General features: G+C 42.4%; 1 protein-coding gene across 1 annotated transcript in view; it reads right to left on the bottom strand.

The window, feature by feature from the left end:
* Positions 1–19,313, bottom strand: part of disp3 (dispatched RND transporter family member 3) — a 753,445-nt gene that overhangs the window by 124,934 nt on the left and 609,198 nt on the right. Inside the window, exons 15-17 of the mRNA XM_041207440.1 lie at positions 13,474–13,519; positions 12,446–12,607; positions 6,410–6,571 (exon numbers count right to left, since the gene is read on the bottom strand). Coding sequence (XP_041063374.1) covers positions 6,410–6,571; positions 12,446–12,607; positions 13,474–13,519 — 370 coding nt within the window. The remainder of the gene's footprint in view (positions 1–6,409; positions 6,572–12,445; positions 12,608–13,473; positions 13,520–19,313) is intronic.

The raw sequence follows: 19,313 nt of genomic DNA on the forward strand, positions 1-19,313 counted from the left end.
ATTTAGTGTCATTCAGATATGTATTAATAATACTGTACAGGACACATTCTGTAATGCACTGTCATGTATCATCTCCCCTTTACAAGTTAAAGCAGCAGTTTCTGAATTTCAGGTTGAGATCCAATTTCATGGCTGGTTGGCTTTGACTTGTGCCATTTTGGTACATTGACTGCAATTGTGTTTTGAGATTAAAAACTCAAGTTGGGGTTAACAGCAAAGGCTTTGATAGATCCTAAAACTTATTCAGACAAAACAATCAGATGCAGCAAAAGCCAAGTCACGGGCGAATAGTTTGATCCCCCCCACCCCCCATTATTTTGTTTCCTTTGTCTTTTGTTTCAACATTACTGGACTGCACATCAGTAACTGCAGTTTGGCATATTTCTTTCTAGAGATCACAGATGTAAAGCGTGCTGTGGACAAACAAATGAGCCAGCATTTTCCTGCCTTTATTTCAGGCACAGTTTCCCATCCTCTTGCAGCTGCCTCAAGTTAAACAGAAGGCTAGCCATCCTTTTCCGAAGGGCTGGATGTTTGTGGTGGAAACAACCACTTGCCACGGTGCTGAGTTATGGAGCATGCTTCTCAACCTGTACTGTGCTAAAAAGATGTAACTCAGTGTAATGCATAGGCTGGGACCTTGGTGCGCTGAAGAACCAGTGAACCAGATGAATTTGCCATTTTGGGTTGGTGGTGTGCTTCTACACCACTGCTGTCATTCTTGGAGGAGCTTAATGTTAGATGCAAGTTCTGCTATAGAGATATTCCACTGACATGTCAACATCAAAAGTAGCCAACATCTCTTTTAGTTTCTTGCAGCTCTTTCTGAATTTGAAGATTGTCACCTCCTTTCAGTCTGAAGTTGCTGGTAACAAAGATTATTCTAAGCACCTGTTTACAAAATCATGCACAAATGGGAAAATGGATCATGCCTCCAACTCAGAATTTGCTTTCTGTCATTAAATAATTTCATTGTAGTTTCACAAACTTCAGCAGGCTGTGTAGGAAGCTGAAAGAATTGCTAAATTTATGTTAAAACAAAGCTTAAACTCTACCAATGGTCTTCCCCAAACACAGTGCAGAGAAATACTACACAAGAACACAATAATTAACATTAATTGTTTAAAGTTGTAGCTCCTTTACAAAACCAGTTAGTGGACAGATGGTTTATATCTGGGCAATATTATGGGTTTCTATGGTCAGTAGCTCTGGACTCAGGCACGTTTAAGTTCATGTCCCTTGCTGTTTACAGCAGCGCTGATCTAGAATGCCCCTTGTAATTGGTGGTACTGGAATGGCCTGGTAGTGAAGGAGATCTTACTAAAAAGTCTCTAGGCCTGGTAGGGAAGAAGATCCTACTCCAAGGTGCAACTTATAAGAAAATGTTCAAGGAAGTTGTTCTATAAAATGTGCAGTGCTTTAAAGAGTGAAATTGAGCCCGTTAACATTCCATCGCATTTTGAAATATCCATGAGGCGGTTTCATAAAATTTACTCACAGCATGGAACCTCTCTCACCAGGAACCAAACAGGGCATGTTCCCCATGGATTTTCCACTCATTGATCTTAATGGATAGCAAATCATGGGAATCAATATTAAAATAAAATTAAATGTGTAACCAGCAGACAACTGTCCATTCTCATTTATAACACCTAACGATTCAAGAGAGAGCAAGAGACATGCACACACACACATCCAGGTCAGTCTAAATTATTTTTAAAAAGTGAGAAGAAAAGCTGTTCTGTCACCAATGGTGTAAAAATTTGTTTTTGACGTATCCCTCATGAATGGCCTGCCACATCCAGTCGTGAATGCTGGCAGACAATTAAATAACTAATGGGAGGAGAAGGCTCCACAAACATCTCCATCTTTGATGATGGGGGAACCCAGCATGTCAGTGCGAAAGACAAGGCTGAAGTGTTTGAAACCATCTTCAGCCAGGAGTGTCAAGTGGATGATTCATCGCAGTCCCCTCCTGAGGACCTTGTCAGATGTCAGTCTTCAGTCATTTGAATCATTCTGCATATTGCTAAGGGCTGCATTTTCCGGTCGGCGAGTGTGGGCAGGGTCCACTCGCCAACGCGTAAAATGACGTGGGGTGACGTCAGCCGTGCATTCCGACATCACCGCCCGTCATTCTGATCTTTAGTTCAGTGGGTGCACACCTGACTCCGGTGCGTGCCTGCCGCACTGTCAACGGCCACTTAAGGCCTTTAAAAAAGTAATTAACCCAATTAATGGACTTGCCCGTCCAACTTCAAGCTTGGCAGGCAGGCAAAGAGCCCAGGCGGCCTTCAGAAAAAACATGAAACCTCATCCACGGGTGGGATGAGGTTTCATGAGGGATTTAAAATGTGCATAAAATGTTTAAATAAAAGTAATTGACATGTCCCTGCTCATGTGACAGTGTCACATGAGGGGACATGTCAGGAATATTTTTTTCTCCCTTTAATAAAGTTTTCAAACCTGAGCAGAGCTCCCTGAGGCAGCACTTTGCCTCGGGAAGATCTGTGCGCTCTTTTGCGTGCATGCGCAAAAGAGTGCACTCCCGGCTCAGGGAATTCCCCCCTCCACCCACACAGGGAGCGCACAGCGCTTCCGGGTGGACGTCATGCTGGGCGGACCTTAACTGACCCACTCACGTAAAATGGTGGTGCACCCCCGACTGGGGGCACCGATCGGGAATCGACCTGCCCCTGCCCACATGCGCACAACCCCCCTGACAGGAGGGGATATTGCTGCCCTAAGAAACAGTTCAGCGAACTGGATACAGCAACGGCTGTGAGCCCCAGCAATGCTGAAGACTTGTGCTCCATGACTAGTTGTACCTCTAGCCAAGTTGTTTTTGTACAGTGGCAATACTGGCATTTACCCAGCAAGTTGGAAAATTGCCCATGGATGTCCTGTCTGCCAAATGGGAAATTAGTTTTCTGCTTGCATGCTTGGCTGAATATACTGACACAATGGGCCGGATTTTTGTGTTGCAAGAAAGTCAGGAATGGTGCGGGAATCGGCAAAATTAAGAATGTGGGGCCAGTAATTTGAACTTCCTCCCGCAAAAGAACCCCACACAAACTTCCCACTGGGGCAGAAAGAGGTTTGGGTTAGGTTTGGGCTGCGACCCTGCACGCATGGCCTGTGATGTTGGGACCATCATTGACAGGCCTAGGGGAAGTTTGTATCTCATGTCCCACAGTATTTTCATTGGATCAGGTGGGTTTTCAAAGTCTATGGAAAATCCAACCCATCTGGTGAGAGAGGTTGGGAACCTTGAGGGAAACTTTTTGAGGAATCAAGAACATTATGACAAGTGTGTTAAATGTTTTGAAAGCTTCAAATGTCATTATTAGATGCCATCTTATAAGTTAGATGTGTTTTTACTGTAGTGATTGATCATCGGTCCTACAAAGGTAAGTTGACCATTACATTGACCAGCATTGTGTGAAAGTAGAGGTGCACTAGAGCATTTTTCCCATTGAAAACAATGCTATTGTGCATTCAAAAATGAAGAAAACAGTACCTGGGAACTCTCCTGTCAACAATGATTTAAATGTCCAGAGTGCTTTAACTTAGAAAAAAATGCCTGCTGCTTAAACTTTAAAAAAATATTGTTTCAGTTTCAGTAAGTTCCATTATCTGTTTTGGCAGCTGAGCCCATTATGCTTGACTGAGTTTCAAAAGCTGCTGAAGCACTTAGCTTAGCAGGGGGTTTGTTTAGAAACTGACATCATAGCTTGATTGAAAGTTTCAGAGGTTATAATAGGATTATCTGCCTTTGATGTAGTTTCTCAATAGATGTTTGTTTGTTTCATAACTTAATGACCACTTAAGGAGATTTGACTTTTCTTTCAATGGGACTGGAGTTTTGTTTCTGTGGAGTATGAATGGCTGTGCGTTTGAGTGGCCATTTTATTAGGTTGTTATAGGTTTAATTTTTTTAAATCCATTTCAGAGGTTCCCATTGTTATTACATAGGCCTGAGGTCTTCCCATGCTGGATACTGGGTGAGTGGCAATGGAGGATACATGGGGCGGGGCAGGATGGAGGTATGAGGGGGCATTGTGGAGGTAGCATGGGGGTATGAGGGATCATGGGGGTATAAGGCATGGAGGGGGTATGAAGGGGCCTGGAGAGGGTATAAGAATCAATGGGGGGGTTGAGGGTTAGGGGGCATAGGAACAATGTGGAGAGCTGGACCGATATCCCTGATAACTGAGGCAGGCCTTCTAGCCAGCCCACATTGGCACCTGCAATCCTCTGACACTGCCTCTGGCCTACCCAGGGAGGCAGCATACCCAAACCTTGCCCACCCACATCTTTAGGAGACAGAAATATGGTGGATGGGAAGCGGTAACGGGTTTGAATTGGTGAGGCCAGGAACTGCTCTGACTCGCATTACCCAAATTTGAGACAAAGATCCAGCCCAAGTCCAGCTAGAATGGAGGTGGTAGTTAATTTCCAGCCAATCATACTTGGAGTCTACATTGCTGGGATTTGATTTACACAAACAGTTTGTACCATATAACTACTATCCATTTGATGTATTTTGCTAGAGAAGTAATTCTGCTGGATTCAGGAGACTCTTTGCACTAGTTTCGTTCAAGAGTGTAGAGACTCTAAATTAAAACCACAAGTCCCACCCTGCCTGTAACTCACCCAGTTGTGTCTTTAATTACTCTGTATAAAGATACCTTGATTGCCAAATGCTCCATTGAAACACGAGTGTTGTATTTCCTAATTATCACACAGGGAATCAAGACCATGTACAATGTTGTTTGAGTCAAGCTGAAGATACTTAGTTTTACGTGCAAGGTTTACCATGTAACAATAAAGTATTATACTGCTGCTAGGATGGCTCTGCATCTCTTTAGGTCCAATGGTCCTAACTATTTCAAGTCTTAAAGACAGTAACAGGGTAAATCGTCTCAGACTCATCTGGCATGACTAGGGACAGGGAGCTAGTAATAAATCCCAAGATCCTTCCCAACAATAAGGAAAACTAATAGAAATGACATGGAGTTTGATTAATTCAAAATTACATGAACATACACACAAGACAGTACAATATATGCACATTGTAGAGATTATATACCCAATATGTATGATATTGAACCTCAATTACTATGTAAAACATATTAATTCAAATGGAAATGGCATAAAGTCAGGTTGTTTAGCAAAATAGCAAGTTTGTGAAAAAAAAGTGTTTTGATTAAATACAGTGAACATCCCCACTACTATGATTAGCTATGCCCAAGTATGTCCTGTCTACAAAAATGACAAATCCAATCTAGCTAATTGCCACCTCATCAATCTACTCTCAAACATCAGCAAAATGATGAAAGGTGTCATCAAGAATGCTCACCAATAAGCTGCTCATTGATACTTAATTTGGGTTCTGCCAGAATCACTGGGCTCCAGACATCAGTGTAGCCTTGGTCCAAACATGGACTAAAAAGTTGAATTTCAGAATTGAAGTGAGAGTGATTGCCCTTGACATCAAAGCAGCATTTGACCATGTGTGGCATCAAGAAGCCCCAGTAAAATTGAAGTCAATGGGAAACATGGAAAGTTCTTTGGCTGTACTCAATGACCTTGCCTCCATCCTAAGTTCAGAAGTGGGAGTGTTATAGCGTACAAATAAATTGCAATTCCTCAGATAATGAAAGTCGATACCTGTATGCAGCAAGACCTGGATAACTTTCAGCCTTGGGCTGATAAGTGGCAAATAACATTTGACAAGTACCATGCAATGACCATCTCCAACAAGAGGGAGGCTAACTATTCGCTGGCATTGCCATTGTCAAATATTCCACCATCAATACCCCCGATGTTACTATGGATCAGGAAGTTAACTATCAGAGACTGGTTATTTTGTGATGAGTGACTCACTTCCTGACTCCACAAATCTTTTCCACTACCTACAAAGCACTAGTCAGGAGTGTGAGTGAATACTCCCAGATGAATGCAGATCCAACAAGAAGCTCAACACCATCCAGAACAATGCAGCTGTTTGACTGGCAGCCCATCCACCACCTTAAAATTTTGGTCCCTGCAGCCATGGTGTGCTGGTGCTGTTATGTATACTATCTACAAGATGCAGTGCAGTAACTCTCAAAGGCTTCTCTGAAACCACCTTTCAAACCTCCATCCTCTACCTCCTAGGAGAACAAGGGCAGCTTCCCCCTCCAAGTCACATACTATCCTGAATTGGAAACATATCACCATTCTTTCATTGTTGATGAGTCAAAAATTCTTCACCAAAGGCATGGCAACAGTTAAGGCAGCTCCACCACCACCTTCTCACTGGCAGTTAGGAATGGGAAATAACTGCTGACCTCATCAGCAACATCCACATCCATGAATGAATAAAAAAGTGCGCTATTGGTTAGTGATGGATCCATGACCTTACCTGAACATGTGATGCAGGAAATGCCCTCTGAGCTGAGGTTATACTTGAGGTCGAGGAGGACCTGAATATTGGTATCAGGGCTGAAGAGCAGGGGCGTTCTGCTGGCTGCTCGCAGTTGGGTTGCAAATCCTATGGACATCACTAGGGTAATGATGTAAAGGCCTGAAAGGATGAAACACAAAACAGATCAACAAAGAAATGTGCATTTTTGTTTAGAAAATAATCAGCTTCAGTTTTTAAAAAGTTATCTGTGTTTTCTATATGTAAGAGGGCAAATTAACTGATCCCACAGATCTTATGAGGAGTTGAGCTTGAGCACAAGTTAGGGGAATTGATGGTGTGTCGTCACTCCATCTCCAAACTGTGCTGGGTTGTTGGAATTGGTGAATTTAGCTTAGTCTTTTTTAAAAAGGAAAACAAAGCCTTGGAATTGTGCATTTTAATAAGGTGTTAGTGCCTTCATAGTGCACAAAAGAAATTGCAACTTTAAAATTAGAACCAGGACATCCAAGAGTGAAATCAAGAAGTACTTCTAAACATAGGAGCTCGTAACTTCCAGTGGAGTGGCAATTGAGTCGGATTGTCACTCCACTCATAATTACTTACCTTGAAATCCAGCCACTCCTATCTCGCCCGACCTTCTGACTCAGGCTGGGTGAGATCTGCACAGCACAGCAAGTTCCCGTAGCCTACAGTGCAGGACAGCTCAGATGAAAGTAAGTAAGCCATGTGCTCTTTTTTACAGCATTAGCTGCCATAAAGCAGGTAAGTTTAAAGGTCTATTGAGAAGCTGAGGACAAGGTAAGTGTATAAGGTAAGTGGGTGAGATTGGGAGGGGGCGGGTGTCGGGTGATTTGGGGAGGAGTCAGGGAGGCGTGGTCAGGTGGGGTGCAGTCAGGGGGTCCCGGGCAGGTTGGTGGGGGGGGGGCGGTGGTTGGAGGGCTGTGGAGGGTTGTCGGGGATCCCATGGGGGTCGGCGGGGGGGGGGGTGATGGTCAATACAATAGTTACCCAGAAACTAGAAGTAGTTTTAATTCTTCTAACTTTTTTCTGGGTAACTATCTCTGTAAGACATTCAAAGTTTACAATTTAAATCGCATTTTGGATGGTTTCTAGTGCAGGGCAATTGCCCATTGGAAGTTTGAACTTCCCAGGCAATTGCTATGCAATCCTTACCTGGGGACCTCTGTGGGGGTTCCCCAGTGTACATTTGGGGCATCCTACAGTTATGCTTCCCTGGAGCTCATAATTTATGGGCCAAAGCCTCATAGAACTCTCCTCCCCAATAGGCTAGTGCTTCTGGCCATTTGAAACTTTCAAGACTGAGTTTTAATTGGGTAAGGATATCAAGGGATATCCATGAAGCAAAGGCAGGTAAGTTGGATTGAAGTGTAGATCAGACATGATCTAACTGAATAGCAGAACAGGTTCAAAGAATCTACTTAGGTTCCTATGTTTGTATTAATATGAACCCATTAGTTGATACATTTTTCAAAAATCACTCATGACATGGAACTTGGCAAACTAAAACATTAATGTTTACATGCTAATCATAGAATCATAGAATTGAATTTAAATTCTAATTTTTGGATCTAAAAGGATTAATTGAAAAATTACCAAATATTCTTCAGTGTCCAACAGGCAAGAGTTTAGGTTTACAGTGTGTTTCCATCAGTCCATATGTAATATTTACACACATGGGAAAGAATAGTACTATTGCATTGACTCCTGAGATTGATGCTTTCCCTGGTTTTCTACAGAGAGATCCAAGTTTTGAATTTGGAAGGTGCGCAGCAAATATATACAAAATGTGGAGGTGACTGGTTGCTAAAGGAATGCGGTCTTCTTGGAAACAGGCCAATTCTCTGCAGTTGAAAGCTCCTTCAATTTGACCTGCCTGCTGACATTCGGATCCAGTCACAGATCGACACTTCAATTTACCCTCCATGCCCAGTGGGCATCACACCTGTGCCAATATTGACTGGGCAACCGCTCACTTCAATATCTGCCCCCAGGAGCCATCGGCTCCCCTCCCTGCCCTACCGCCGCCCCACAGCCTGTTCATTATGACGGTAGAGTGAAGTGGCAATTCTTTGGGTCCAACATTTTAAACCTGTTGTGAAACATCCAGCTGTCCTGCAGATAGACAGTCAGCAGTAAATGAATTCACTAGAAAAATCAGCAAGCTGATGAATCTTGACATCCATAATGTCAAATATATTAACCTAAACAGCGGTACTTAACCTGCAGCCTTAATTTTATTCTTGAAAGCCTCTTGTCATCTTTTTAATGATTTTAGGCTTTGTTGCTTTTGTATGCACTGGAAGATCATTAACCCTTGAAATATATTTTGCACTAAAGAGGAATTGGAAGAAAAGGCCAAAAGGTTCTTGAATATATTTTGAGCAAGAACTTTGAAGACTGCTGTAAGAATCATCAGGGAACAGCTTTGGCATCTGAAAAACTTTCAATTGAGATATCTTTGGCCAGTTGAGAACACAATGGAAACAAGCAGCACAAGTGCAAATTGGATCAATTGCTGAGAGAGTCAACTGTGGTCGCAACAAAGCTTCTTCAACCAATGGTACAGGTATATTTAATTGCTTTTAGCCATGTGTAAAATCCTTCATAGGCGAAAAAGAGGAGAAATTATACCTTTTGCACCCACAGAAACAAAAGGGAAAGGGACTGATCCCACATTCCTACTCCACGTGGGCTGGTAGCTCTTTGTCAGATTTGTACTTGCTTCAAGTGTGGCTTCCCAGCTGGGTAGGTAGGATTAGTGAATTAACCCAAAAGTCACATTTTTGAAATAGAATGAAATTCAAAAGAAAAACATAAATCAACTAACTGTGGTGAGGTTGATTCAAATGAAGAATATAGAAATAATAAAAGAAGCAATTTCAGTTCCCACTGTGCACAGCTGACATACGTTAAGCTTCACTGTGCTTATTTTCAGATGATCAAATAGAAATAATAAAAGAAAACTCCCCCCAACAAAATCCCATAAACTGAATATTGTAAAGTAGAAAGGGGAAACTCTGTTGTGGATCAAGAGTTTCAAATCTATCATAAAATTATCCATGTTTATGTCCCAGACTCCTCTGTACTATGGCACACTCCCCGTTCCAGGAACTAAGGAATTAAAACACAGCTTGAGGAATCATATCTTTGATTATTTATTCTGAGAACCAGTGAGTTATCAATTGCATGAAGTGATAGAAAAATTCAGCAATTTTCAAAGAGGAAAGTTGAATAGAGGAAATTGTAAGTGATGCCAGTGACCTGATCATTGTTGGAAAATCTTTTACAGTGTTTTCAGCATTTACCAACAGCTATCTCCTAGCCGTTGCCCCTGGGACTGCTCTTATCTCTGCTCCCTTAAGTCCAAGGGACGCAGACTTGAACTGAAATGGCAGGCAACTGGTTTAGCCATTCGCCACCAGATCTGACTGGATCACATGAAGTAATATCAGGTCCTGCTCTCTCCTGCAAAAACTTTTTACTATTCCAGGATTATCCTGGAATGCAAAGGCAACCCCCAGCTTCTTTCCTCGACTGTAAACTGTAATTTTAAACTCATTTCCCAATTTCCTCCCGCTTCCACCAACAGTAAGTGTGAGGAGCTTATGGATTTCTTTGTCACCAAGATTAAGACAATCCAATCAGCTACCTCTGTCACTTCTCTCTCTTCCCCTAACCCACTGGGCTATACTTCCTCTAAAGGTCCCCTTGCTCTTGCCCCGAAGTTGTTTCTTTCTCCAATCATGCCCTCTCCATGCTCATCTTGTCCATGAGACCCATCTCTTGGTCTCTCGAACAAAAACAAAAACAGAATTATCTGGAAAAACTCAGCAGGTCTGGCAGCATCGGCGGAGAAGAAAAGAGTTGACGTTTCGAGTCCTCATGACCCTTCGACAGAACTTGAGTTCGAGTCCTTGGACTCGAAGTTCTGTCAAAGGGTCATGAGGACTCGAAACGTTAACTCTTTTCTTCTCCGCCGATGCTGCCAGACCTGCTGAGTTTTTCCAGGTAATTCTGTTTTTGTTTTTGTTTTGAATTTCCAGCATCCGCAGTTTTTTTGTTTTTATCTTGGTCTCTCGATCCTGTTCTCACTGAGCTGCTGACCATCCAGCTTCTCTTGTTGACTTTAATGTTAGCTGACATTGTTGATGGTTTGCTCTCCTCAAATGCTGTCCCTCTCTGCTTCAAATCTGCTCTCATCACTCCTCTTGTAAAAATAAACATTTCACCCACTGTCCTTGAAAGCTACTGCTCCATCTCCAATCTCCCATTCCTCTCCGAAGTCCTTGAAAGTGTTGTTACCTCCCAAATTTGTGTCCATCTTTCCTGGAATTCCATGTCTGAATACCTCAACTCAGGTTTCTCTACCTACCACATGCCGAAACAGCTCTTATCAAAGTCAGAAATTACTTCCTTTGTGACTGTGACAGAAGCAAACTATCTCATCTTGTTCTTCTCAACCTGTCTGCAGCCTTTGACATAGTTGATCACAAGATCCTCCTCTAACACCTCTCCATTGTCATCCAGCTGGGTGCAACTGCACTCACCTGGTTCCATTCTTATCAATCTAATCATAGCCAGAGGATCACCAGCTTCTTTTCCTACTCCCGCATCTGTTTCTTCTGGTATCCAAAGAACCTTGGCCCCTTCATATTTCTCATCCACATACTGCCCCTCAGTGACATCATCCAAAAACACAATGATAGTTTCCAGATCTACTTCACCCCCACCTTGCTTGCACCTTCTAAATTGTTGGACTGCTTATTCAACATCCAATACCAGATGAGCAGAAATTTATTCCAATTTAACACTGGGAATGCTGAAGCCATTGCCTTTAGTCCCCTCCCCAAACTCTGCTCCGTCGCCACAATTTCCATCCCTTTCCTTGGCACCTGTCTCAGGCTAAGCATGTTCACAACCTTGGTGTTAAAACTAACTCCAAGATGAGCTTTCAACCACATATTCACTAAGACTGCCTATTTCCATCTCCGTAAAACTGCTTTCCTCCACCCCTGCCTCATCTCTTCTCCACTGAAATCCTCATTCATACCTTTGTTACCTCCAGACTTGACTATTCTAAGGGATCCCAGGCTGGCTTTTCACACTCTAATCTCTGTAAATGCAAGGTTATCCAAAATTCTGCTAACTTCCACCAAATGCTATTCACCCATCACCCTTGTGTTCACTGACCTACACTAACTCACAGTTAAACAACGCCTTAATTTTAAAATACTAATCCTTGTTTCCAAATCCCTCCATGGTCTCACCCCTCCCTATCTCTGTAAATTCTTCTAGCCTTAAAAAACTCCGAGATATCTGCACTCCTCCATTTCTGGCCTCTTGTGCATCCCTGATTTTAATCGCTCCAGCATTGGTGGCGGTGCCCTCAGCTGCCTGGGCTCTAAGTTCTGGATTCCCTCCCTAAACCCCTCTGACTTTTTACCTTGATTTTCTCCTTTAAGACATTCCTTAAAACCTACCTCTTTGACCAAGCTTTTGGTTAAATGTCCTAATATCTCCTTATGTGGCTGTGTCATATTTTGTTTTTTAATGTCTCTGGGGTGTTTTATGCTAAAGGTGCAATACAAATACAATCCTTGTAGCAATTTCTATATTACAACAATGACTACACTTCAATAAAAATATTTAATTGGCTGTAAAGTGTTAAGGACATCCTAAGGCCATGAAAGGCACAACATAAATGCAAAACTTTTTTCTTTTCACACACACTCACGTTGAAAAAGCAAATATTGATAACATCTATACTGTTTCATCAAGTGGATAAGATCACTATTTTTTCCCTGACACTTGGGCCAGAGTTTTATGGCCCCGTCGCAGCGTGTCTCCCCCGGTGGATGCGGCGAGCTATTTAAATCTCCATTCAGTTCGGCGCAACCGTAATATCCCACTGGGCGGGAGAGGCCATAAAATCCTGGCCCTGCTAATGTTCTGTTCCCTCCATCTGGATTGAAATAATGCCAAAAGTTCAACAATAATCTATGTAATTCTTACCTAAAATGATCCATTTATTCTTTACTGCAGGAAGTGCAACAAAATGGTAAAGTGCGTCCTGTAATCTTGTTATCAGTTGACCAGGGTTATGTCTTCCATCTTCAGGTGGAAGTGCCTCAGGCACCAGTGAAACCAAAGGGACGTCCCCATTGTCCAAAGATGCTTTAGAAAAAGGTAATAAACTATATTAAAGAGGTGCACTTATGTGAAAATATATTTGGCAAAATTATTTTTTAAAAATCATTCACTTGCAAGCATGCAAGGATGCCGAAAGAATGGTGCTGTAAGAAATAATCTATTCTTTTCAGTGGTTACAATGTGGCCCTTCACTAAGACTATGCTGTTCAAAAAGATTAATATGATGAAAATGGTGCACAGTTTATCTACCTCATCAAAATAAATAGGTCTGCTAAATATCATTTCGAGTAAACACTAAATCAGGCAAATATAATTAATTTAAAAATGAGCAATAGTGTAAATTTGTATTGGTGTTCTGAGCTGCACCTTTAAGAGTGCTCAGGCTTAAGACTCAGTGCCACAGTGTTGTAACCTGCTTCTGATGTGCATGCTGAGTGCAGCTTCCTACAAGGGACCAGTGAACTTACCCTGATGTCTTAACAAAGGCTTCTGTAAAGTGAGAATCATCTACCAGATTTTATTTTGTTAAGACGTCTCCAGAAACTTGCTAATTAATTAAGATGCTGCAATGCAGGAAAAGCAGGGAGCTCTCCCAATGTCGTGGCCATCGCTTCTCCCTCAACCAATAGCATTAAAAAACAATCAGATTAACTGGCCAGTCTGTGGGACATTACAGGTACAGAACAGCTGTTGCATTTGTCAACAGAACAGTCACTACACACCAAATACTTCATTAAGAGAAGCACTTTAAGAGATTTCTATGTGTTAAGGTATTATATTAATGTATTACTTACTCTTTCGTTTTACAGTACTTTGTATAGTCTAATCACATGCATAGTATGAAAACAAGAGTCTTATTATACATTAATCTCCAGGAAGAAAAGAAACACCTGTTTCTTCCTCAACTGATAGAAGAGGAATGTCATCATCCAAGTACTGTAGTATCCCACCAATCACCAATGACTCATGGTCTGTAACTAGAAGTGAATCATCACACTCTCCTGAATTCTGTGTTGTGTCGCTATCTTTCTTCTTACACGTATGTCGGCAGCTGAAACAGAAGTTTGAAATGAAATGTTCAATCAGAGCTCAAGGTTTCCAATTCTAAGACATTTGTAACATCTGTACCATCACTCCAAATGACTGGAGTAATTCAGTACACACCAAGGAGTGCACTTAGGAACTTCCTACTCAACTTATTAAAGTTAGGCTGTGCTGCAATGTTCATGTGTTGAAAGTCAAAATTTGTATGCCAGCAGCTACTCATTTATCTGGGAAAGGTGCTTTCACAATTGTGTATTTTATGACTGACCACAGATGCAAGAAAATCATCCCACGGCATATTAAATCTTTGTTGATTAGTAAAACAGCAACAGAATAAGATGCTAGCAAATAAAAGAAAAAATAGAATTCTTCAGATACTGCACTTGTGTTGTCAATATGTGGGTCAGGCTCCACTTGGAAATCAGTCATAGCAGGAGACTTCCAGGAGGATGTCCTTGGGATATCCTCAAAGCAAACATTGAGAGGTTAAACATCCTCACTGACTCATGGAGGTCCCTGGCCTATGACAGACCAAAATGGAGAAGATTCATTCGGAAAGGCACTGATCACATTGAGACACTTTGTTGGGAACATGCAGAGGTGAAGTCATGGCATCGGAGTGCACACACCTCTAAACAACTCATCAGTCTAATGCTTCAAGCATCACCTGCCCCACATGTGGCAGAGTCTGCAAATTGTGCATTGGACTTATCAATCATCACAGAACCCAGTGAACTGGAGTCATCCTCAGTCTTGAAGGGCTACCAAAGGAGAAGAAAATGTTGGTCCCAGAAGAATGGAAATCTAATGACCTAATGCTCTTGGGAACCACTGTCAGATCCCAAGGACAACGGATCCTAGTTTGAAACCTTGTGGTCCGCATCGCCATTAAATGGGTTGAGTATCAGACTCCTACAGGCATGTAACATCAGCTCATCTATAACAAAGATAATAGGCTGCTGCTACATTGCTTTGAAAGTACTTCCCCTACATTAGTATCCCCCTTTAAGCAATGCATAAATCAGTGAAGGAAACTTTTAATTATATATTTACTGTCTGAAATCCCAGGGTGTAGCAGTAACCACTTGCTAAAGGACAAAGGAGTGATTTGGAGCCCAACACAATACTGAAAGACCTAAGCCCAGATTTTTGGCATGACAGAGAGCTTCTCCATTGTGGTGAAAATAGTGGAACTACCATAAATCTCAGTCCAGCCCTGAACATGGAGACTTGTTTGGTATACCCCGGTCAGCAGCACAGAGCTGCATTAAGGCTATAACTAATACCCTGGTTGCTCGTGTGGGGATCACATTAATTCCCCTGTAGATTTGGCGTCTCAGATGCAGAGAGCCTCAGCCTTTGCCCAATTAGCAGGCTTCCCTCAGGTGCAGGTGTTATTGAGTGCACCCATGTTGCAATAAAGACCCCAACTCAAAATGTGACAGCTTTGTCAACCAGAAGTCCTTCCATTCAATCAATTAACAGATGGTTTGTGACCACCAGAAGGTTTTCCTTCATGTGTGTGCAAGGTTCTCTGGCAGTTGGCATGACTCCTACATACTAAGGAGTTCCCAACTCCCTCAGCTATTTCAGCCACCAAAGCAGATATATGACTGCCTTCTAGGGGACAAGGGCTACCCCTTAAGAACTTGGATAATGACCCCTTTCAGGACCCCACAAACAGCAACTACAACAGCAGCCATGTCGTCACCAGGGGTACTATTGAGTAAGCAATTGACATTTTAAAGGTGCGCTTCAGGTGCCTTGATCATTCAGGTAGAGCTCTGCAAAATGTCCTAGCAAGGATATCAAGAATAGTGGTGGTGTGCTACATGCTGCACAACATTGTGCATCAGATGGGCATACAAATCGATGATGACGACACCATGGGCAGAGATCCAAACCCTCATTACCAGGGTTACAGAAGGCTTTCTGATACCTGGAAGGGTCCACATGGTCAAGATTCTCCAGGGGCCTTGGAAACATCAATGGGTCTTGAAATGAAGCCTAGAAACGCTAAGACTGAAGCTCAGGACAGAGATGAAGCTGTCAAGTTCAAATAAGCAACCAGCAGCAAACTATCTCCTAAACTCCTTACTGCTCACAATGGCAATGCTGCTGACTCTTTTTACCCTGCCCTTGGATAAGGTTTTGCAAAAAGTGGGCTGCCCCCCCCACCCCCCCCACCCCGCCCACTTTGCCTGTGCGATGAGTGCAAAATCGCATAGGCAACGTAAGATTGAAATCAATTGCCTTTTTAAGGCCTTAAGTGGCCTTTTAATTGATGGCTGGCGCAGCTCCGACACCCACGCACGCCAGCCAACCTGAAGATTACGTGCGCGCGGGATGATGTCGGGCCGCTCGCCTGACGTTATCTTGTGTGATTTCACGCCCGATTGGGCCCGCCCGTGAGGTGTAAAATTCTGCCCGATGTATGCCCAAATACATGGCGTTGCCATGGAATACCATCTAGGCCCAGCTTTTGCAAGCATCTTTGTTGGGTTCCATGAGAAACGTGTCTTCAGTGGAATGACACCTAACCTTCTAATCTTGCATATTTCCGATACGTTGGCGATACGTTTGCCATAATAATGCATGTAATAATTTTCTTGCATGAATTAATGGGCTTCAAATGAACTTCCTTTCCTTAAAATATTAGTTGAGAAATCTGCCAGGGGTTCTCTACTACGGTTTACTGCAAGCCTACCTTCACTGGTCTATATACGCATTGGGATTCTTACAGTTCGATGTGCTATAAAATTGGCCTTATCAGTAACTTCCTAAATAGGGCCTGTGCCATTTGCTCACAATGCAAGCTTGATGCTGCAATAGGGCATGTTAAAGACATCTTGTGGGATAATGGCTACTCTGATCAGATCATTTCACGCTGTATATTGAACAAACTCATGAACGGGCCCAAGGCTGTCTCTTTCATCCCTGAATTGTGCCCATATACCTCTGGTTACCCTGGAAGGGCTAAGTATCTCAGAAATTGGAACAACAGATGAAGCTAGCTGTTTCACGCTGCTACTATGCAGTAGCAACAGGAGTGGTGTTTGCCACTAACAGGATTCTGCTATCAATCCAAAAAGATGTTCTGCTTATCACACAAATGAGTAACGAATATATGAATTTCAGTGCCAGTGTGATGCTAGGTACATAGGCCATATGTCCCAAAGATTGGCATATCGCATTAAACAGCATTTCCCTTCCACTGTTCACAACAGGCAAAGTATAGACCATACCCAACCAGCCCATGCTTGCAAAACTCAAAACGCAGTGTCCAATATTAGATGTGATTCCATGATTGGACAACTTTTGCTAAATAATCCTCAATGTGCTAAGAATTACGCTGATAATCAATTTAAGACTGTCAGTCGGTCTTGCAGTGTGGTGCATTTGTGAGTACTGGAGGCTACATATATTAATACACAGTGTCATGTTTTTTGCAGACAGAAAGAATATGTACACGCCTTGTGCCTGTTTCAGCTAAACAAAATAAATGACAACCATTCACTGGTTCATTCCCCAGGGCAATGCCTTGACCAATTAGAGTCAAGCTGTCTGGTTTAAATTTCAAACAATGTTTGGCAGTTAACTGTCAGTCACTATCAAATGGTGCATGCTCCATGGCAATGCCTCTGCCAATCAGGGTCCCACTTGCTAGCCAATTAACACTCACTTCTCATACAGTATAAATTTGTTGTTTCTGCTGATTTTGGCATTTTCTTGCAAATTCTCCAGATGAGTGCAAGACAAAAAGCTTTGACAAATTTTTTTTCAGCAATACTCAATATTCTCATTCCTGTGTTCAAATTCCTTCATGGTCTTGCCCCTCCCTATCTCTAACCTCCTCAAGCTCTGAAATCTCTGTGCTCCTCCAAAGCTAGCTATCTCACAATTTTATTGTTCCCCAGTGGTGGCTGTACCTTCACTTACCTAGGCCCTAGGCTCCGGAATTCCCTGCCTAAGCCACTCTGCCTCTAACCTTCTTTCTTCTTCTCAGATGCTCCTTGAAACATATCTTTAAGACCAAGATTTTGGCCAATTGTCCTAATATTTTTTATCAGGACAACTATTCAGTCTTAAACTTTGTCTGATTTCACCCCTGTGAATTTCTTGGGATGCTTTTATTTTGTTATAGATGTCTAAATTCTAGATGTTGCAAATGCAACAAAACATGTGCACGGACTTTGCTCTCCCACGATCTGAAATACAGAAGCACTAAATGTGAAAAATGTCTCCATAAACCTGTTAACCACAATGCTAAAAAAAAACACAGATCGAAAGACACCCTTTTGGAATAAAAATAACAGCTCAAAGGAATACAGAAGTTGAAAATTGGATAGAAACTTGACTTGATGATTGAAAACATGGGGTGACTATGAATAGTAACTACTGAAGTTACATGACAGTGGAGCCTCCCAGAATTTTTACCTTTATAAGGGTTCTATTTTCACAATATTTATTAATGGGCAACATTTTCCCCCCATCGGAGGGGATGTGTGGGAACGGGCGTGTTCCCGATCGGTGCCCCCAATTGGGCGCGCGCCGCCATTTATGAAAGAGCGCACAGGTCTTCTGAGGCTAAGTGCTGCCTCAGGGAGATTGCTGGAAGTTTCAAAAATTTTTAGAAGTGTGAAAATAAAGTCCTGACATGAGCTGGGACATGTCAATTTTTTTTATTTCAACATTTTGTAAACATCTAAAATCCCTCATGAAACCTCATCCCGTTTCATGTTTTTTCAGAAGCCCGCCTGGGCTCCTGGCCTGCCTGCCAACCTTAAGGTTGGAAGGCAGGTCTATTGATTACCTTAATTACTTTATTAATGGCCTTAAGTGACCATTGACAGGTCGGTGGGTGCGCAGCTGACTCGGCTCTGCGCGCGCTGACCTGAAATTGTAAATGATGTGGTGTGATGTTGGGATGCCCACCCAACATCATCCCATGTCATTTTATGCGTCAGTGAGCAGGCCCCATCCCCCGCTCGCTGACCAGAAAATGCAGCCCAGTGACATTCAGGGAGCCCAGCAAGCAAAACCTTCTAGACAGAACTTTTGTGTGTGGATTTGTTTATGTCAAGTTAAACCATTTACAAATTTGAGCCTCAGAGACTGATGCACTCAACTTATGATACTCCTGATTTTCCAGTCATTGATTTCAATGGTTGGAAAATTAGACAAGTTGAGATCTGTGCCCAATTCTCTGTTCTGTGCTCTCATTGAGAAAGGCGCCATTGCAGGGAAGATAATCACGTGGTAAAGGTTTTGGAAATGGTTCTTTCTTAACAAAATGACTGTCAATTCCTGTTTTTCTTTGTTCCTAACAACCTACTAATAAAACTGAATTGTCAGAGATTGCATATTCCAAAGCCTCAAATCACAACATATTAGGAATGGGCAATAGATGCTGGCCTGTTCTCTGCAGACAGAAAGAACATGTACACACATTGTGCCTATTTCAGCTAAACAAAATAAGTGGCAGCCATTCACTGGTATATTCCTCGGGGCAATATCCTGACCGATCAGAGGCAAGCTGCCTAGTTTAAATTTCAAACAAGGCTTGACAGTTAACTGTCAGTCATCATCAATCAGTACATTCTCCATGGCAATGTTTCTACCAATCAGAGTCTGCTTGCCAACCAATTAGCAGTCTCTTCTCATATAGTATAAATTGTTGTTCCCT

The sequence above is a fragment of the Carcharodon carcharias genome, chromosome 15 (genome assembly GCF_017639515.1).
Source record: "Carcharodon carcharias isolate sCarCar2 chromosome 15, sCarCar2.pri, whole genome shotgun sequence".
Lineage (NCBI taxonomy): Eukaryota > Metazoa > Chordata > Chondrichthyes > Lamniformes > Lamnidae > Carcharodon > Carcharodon carcharias.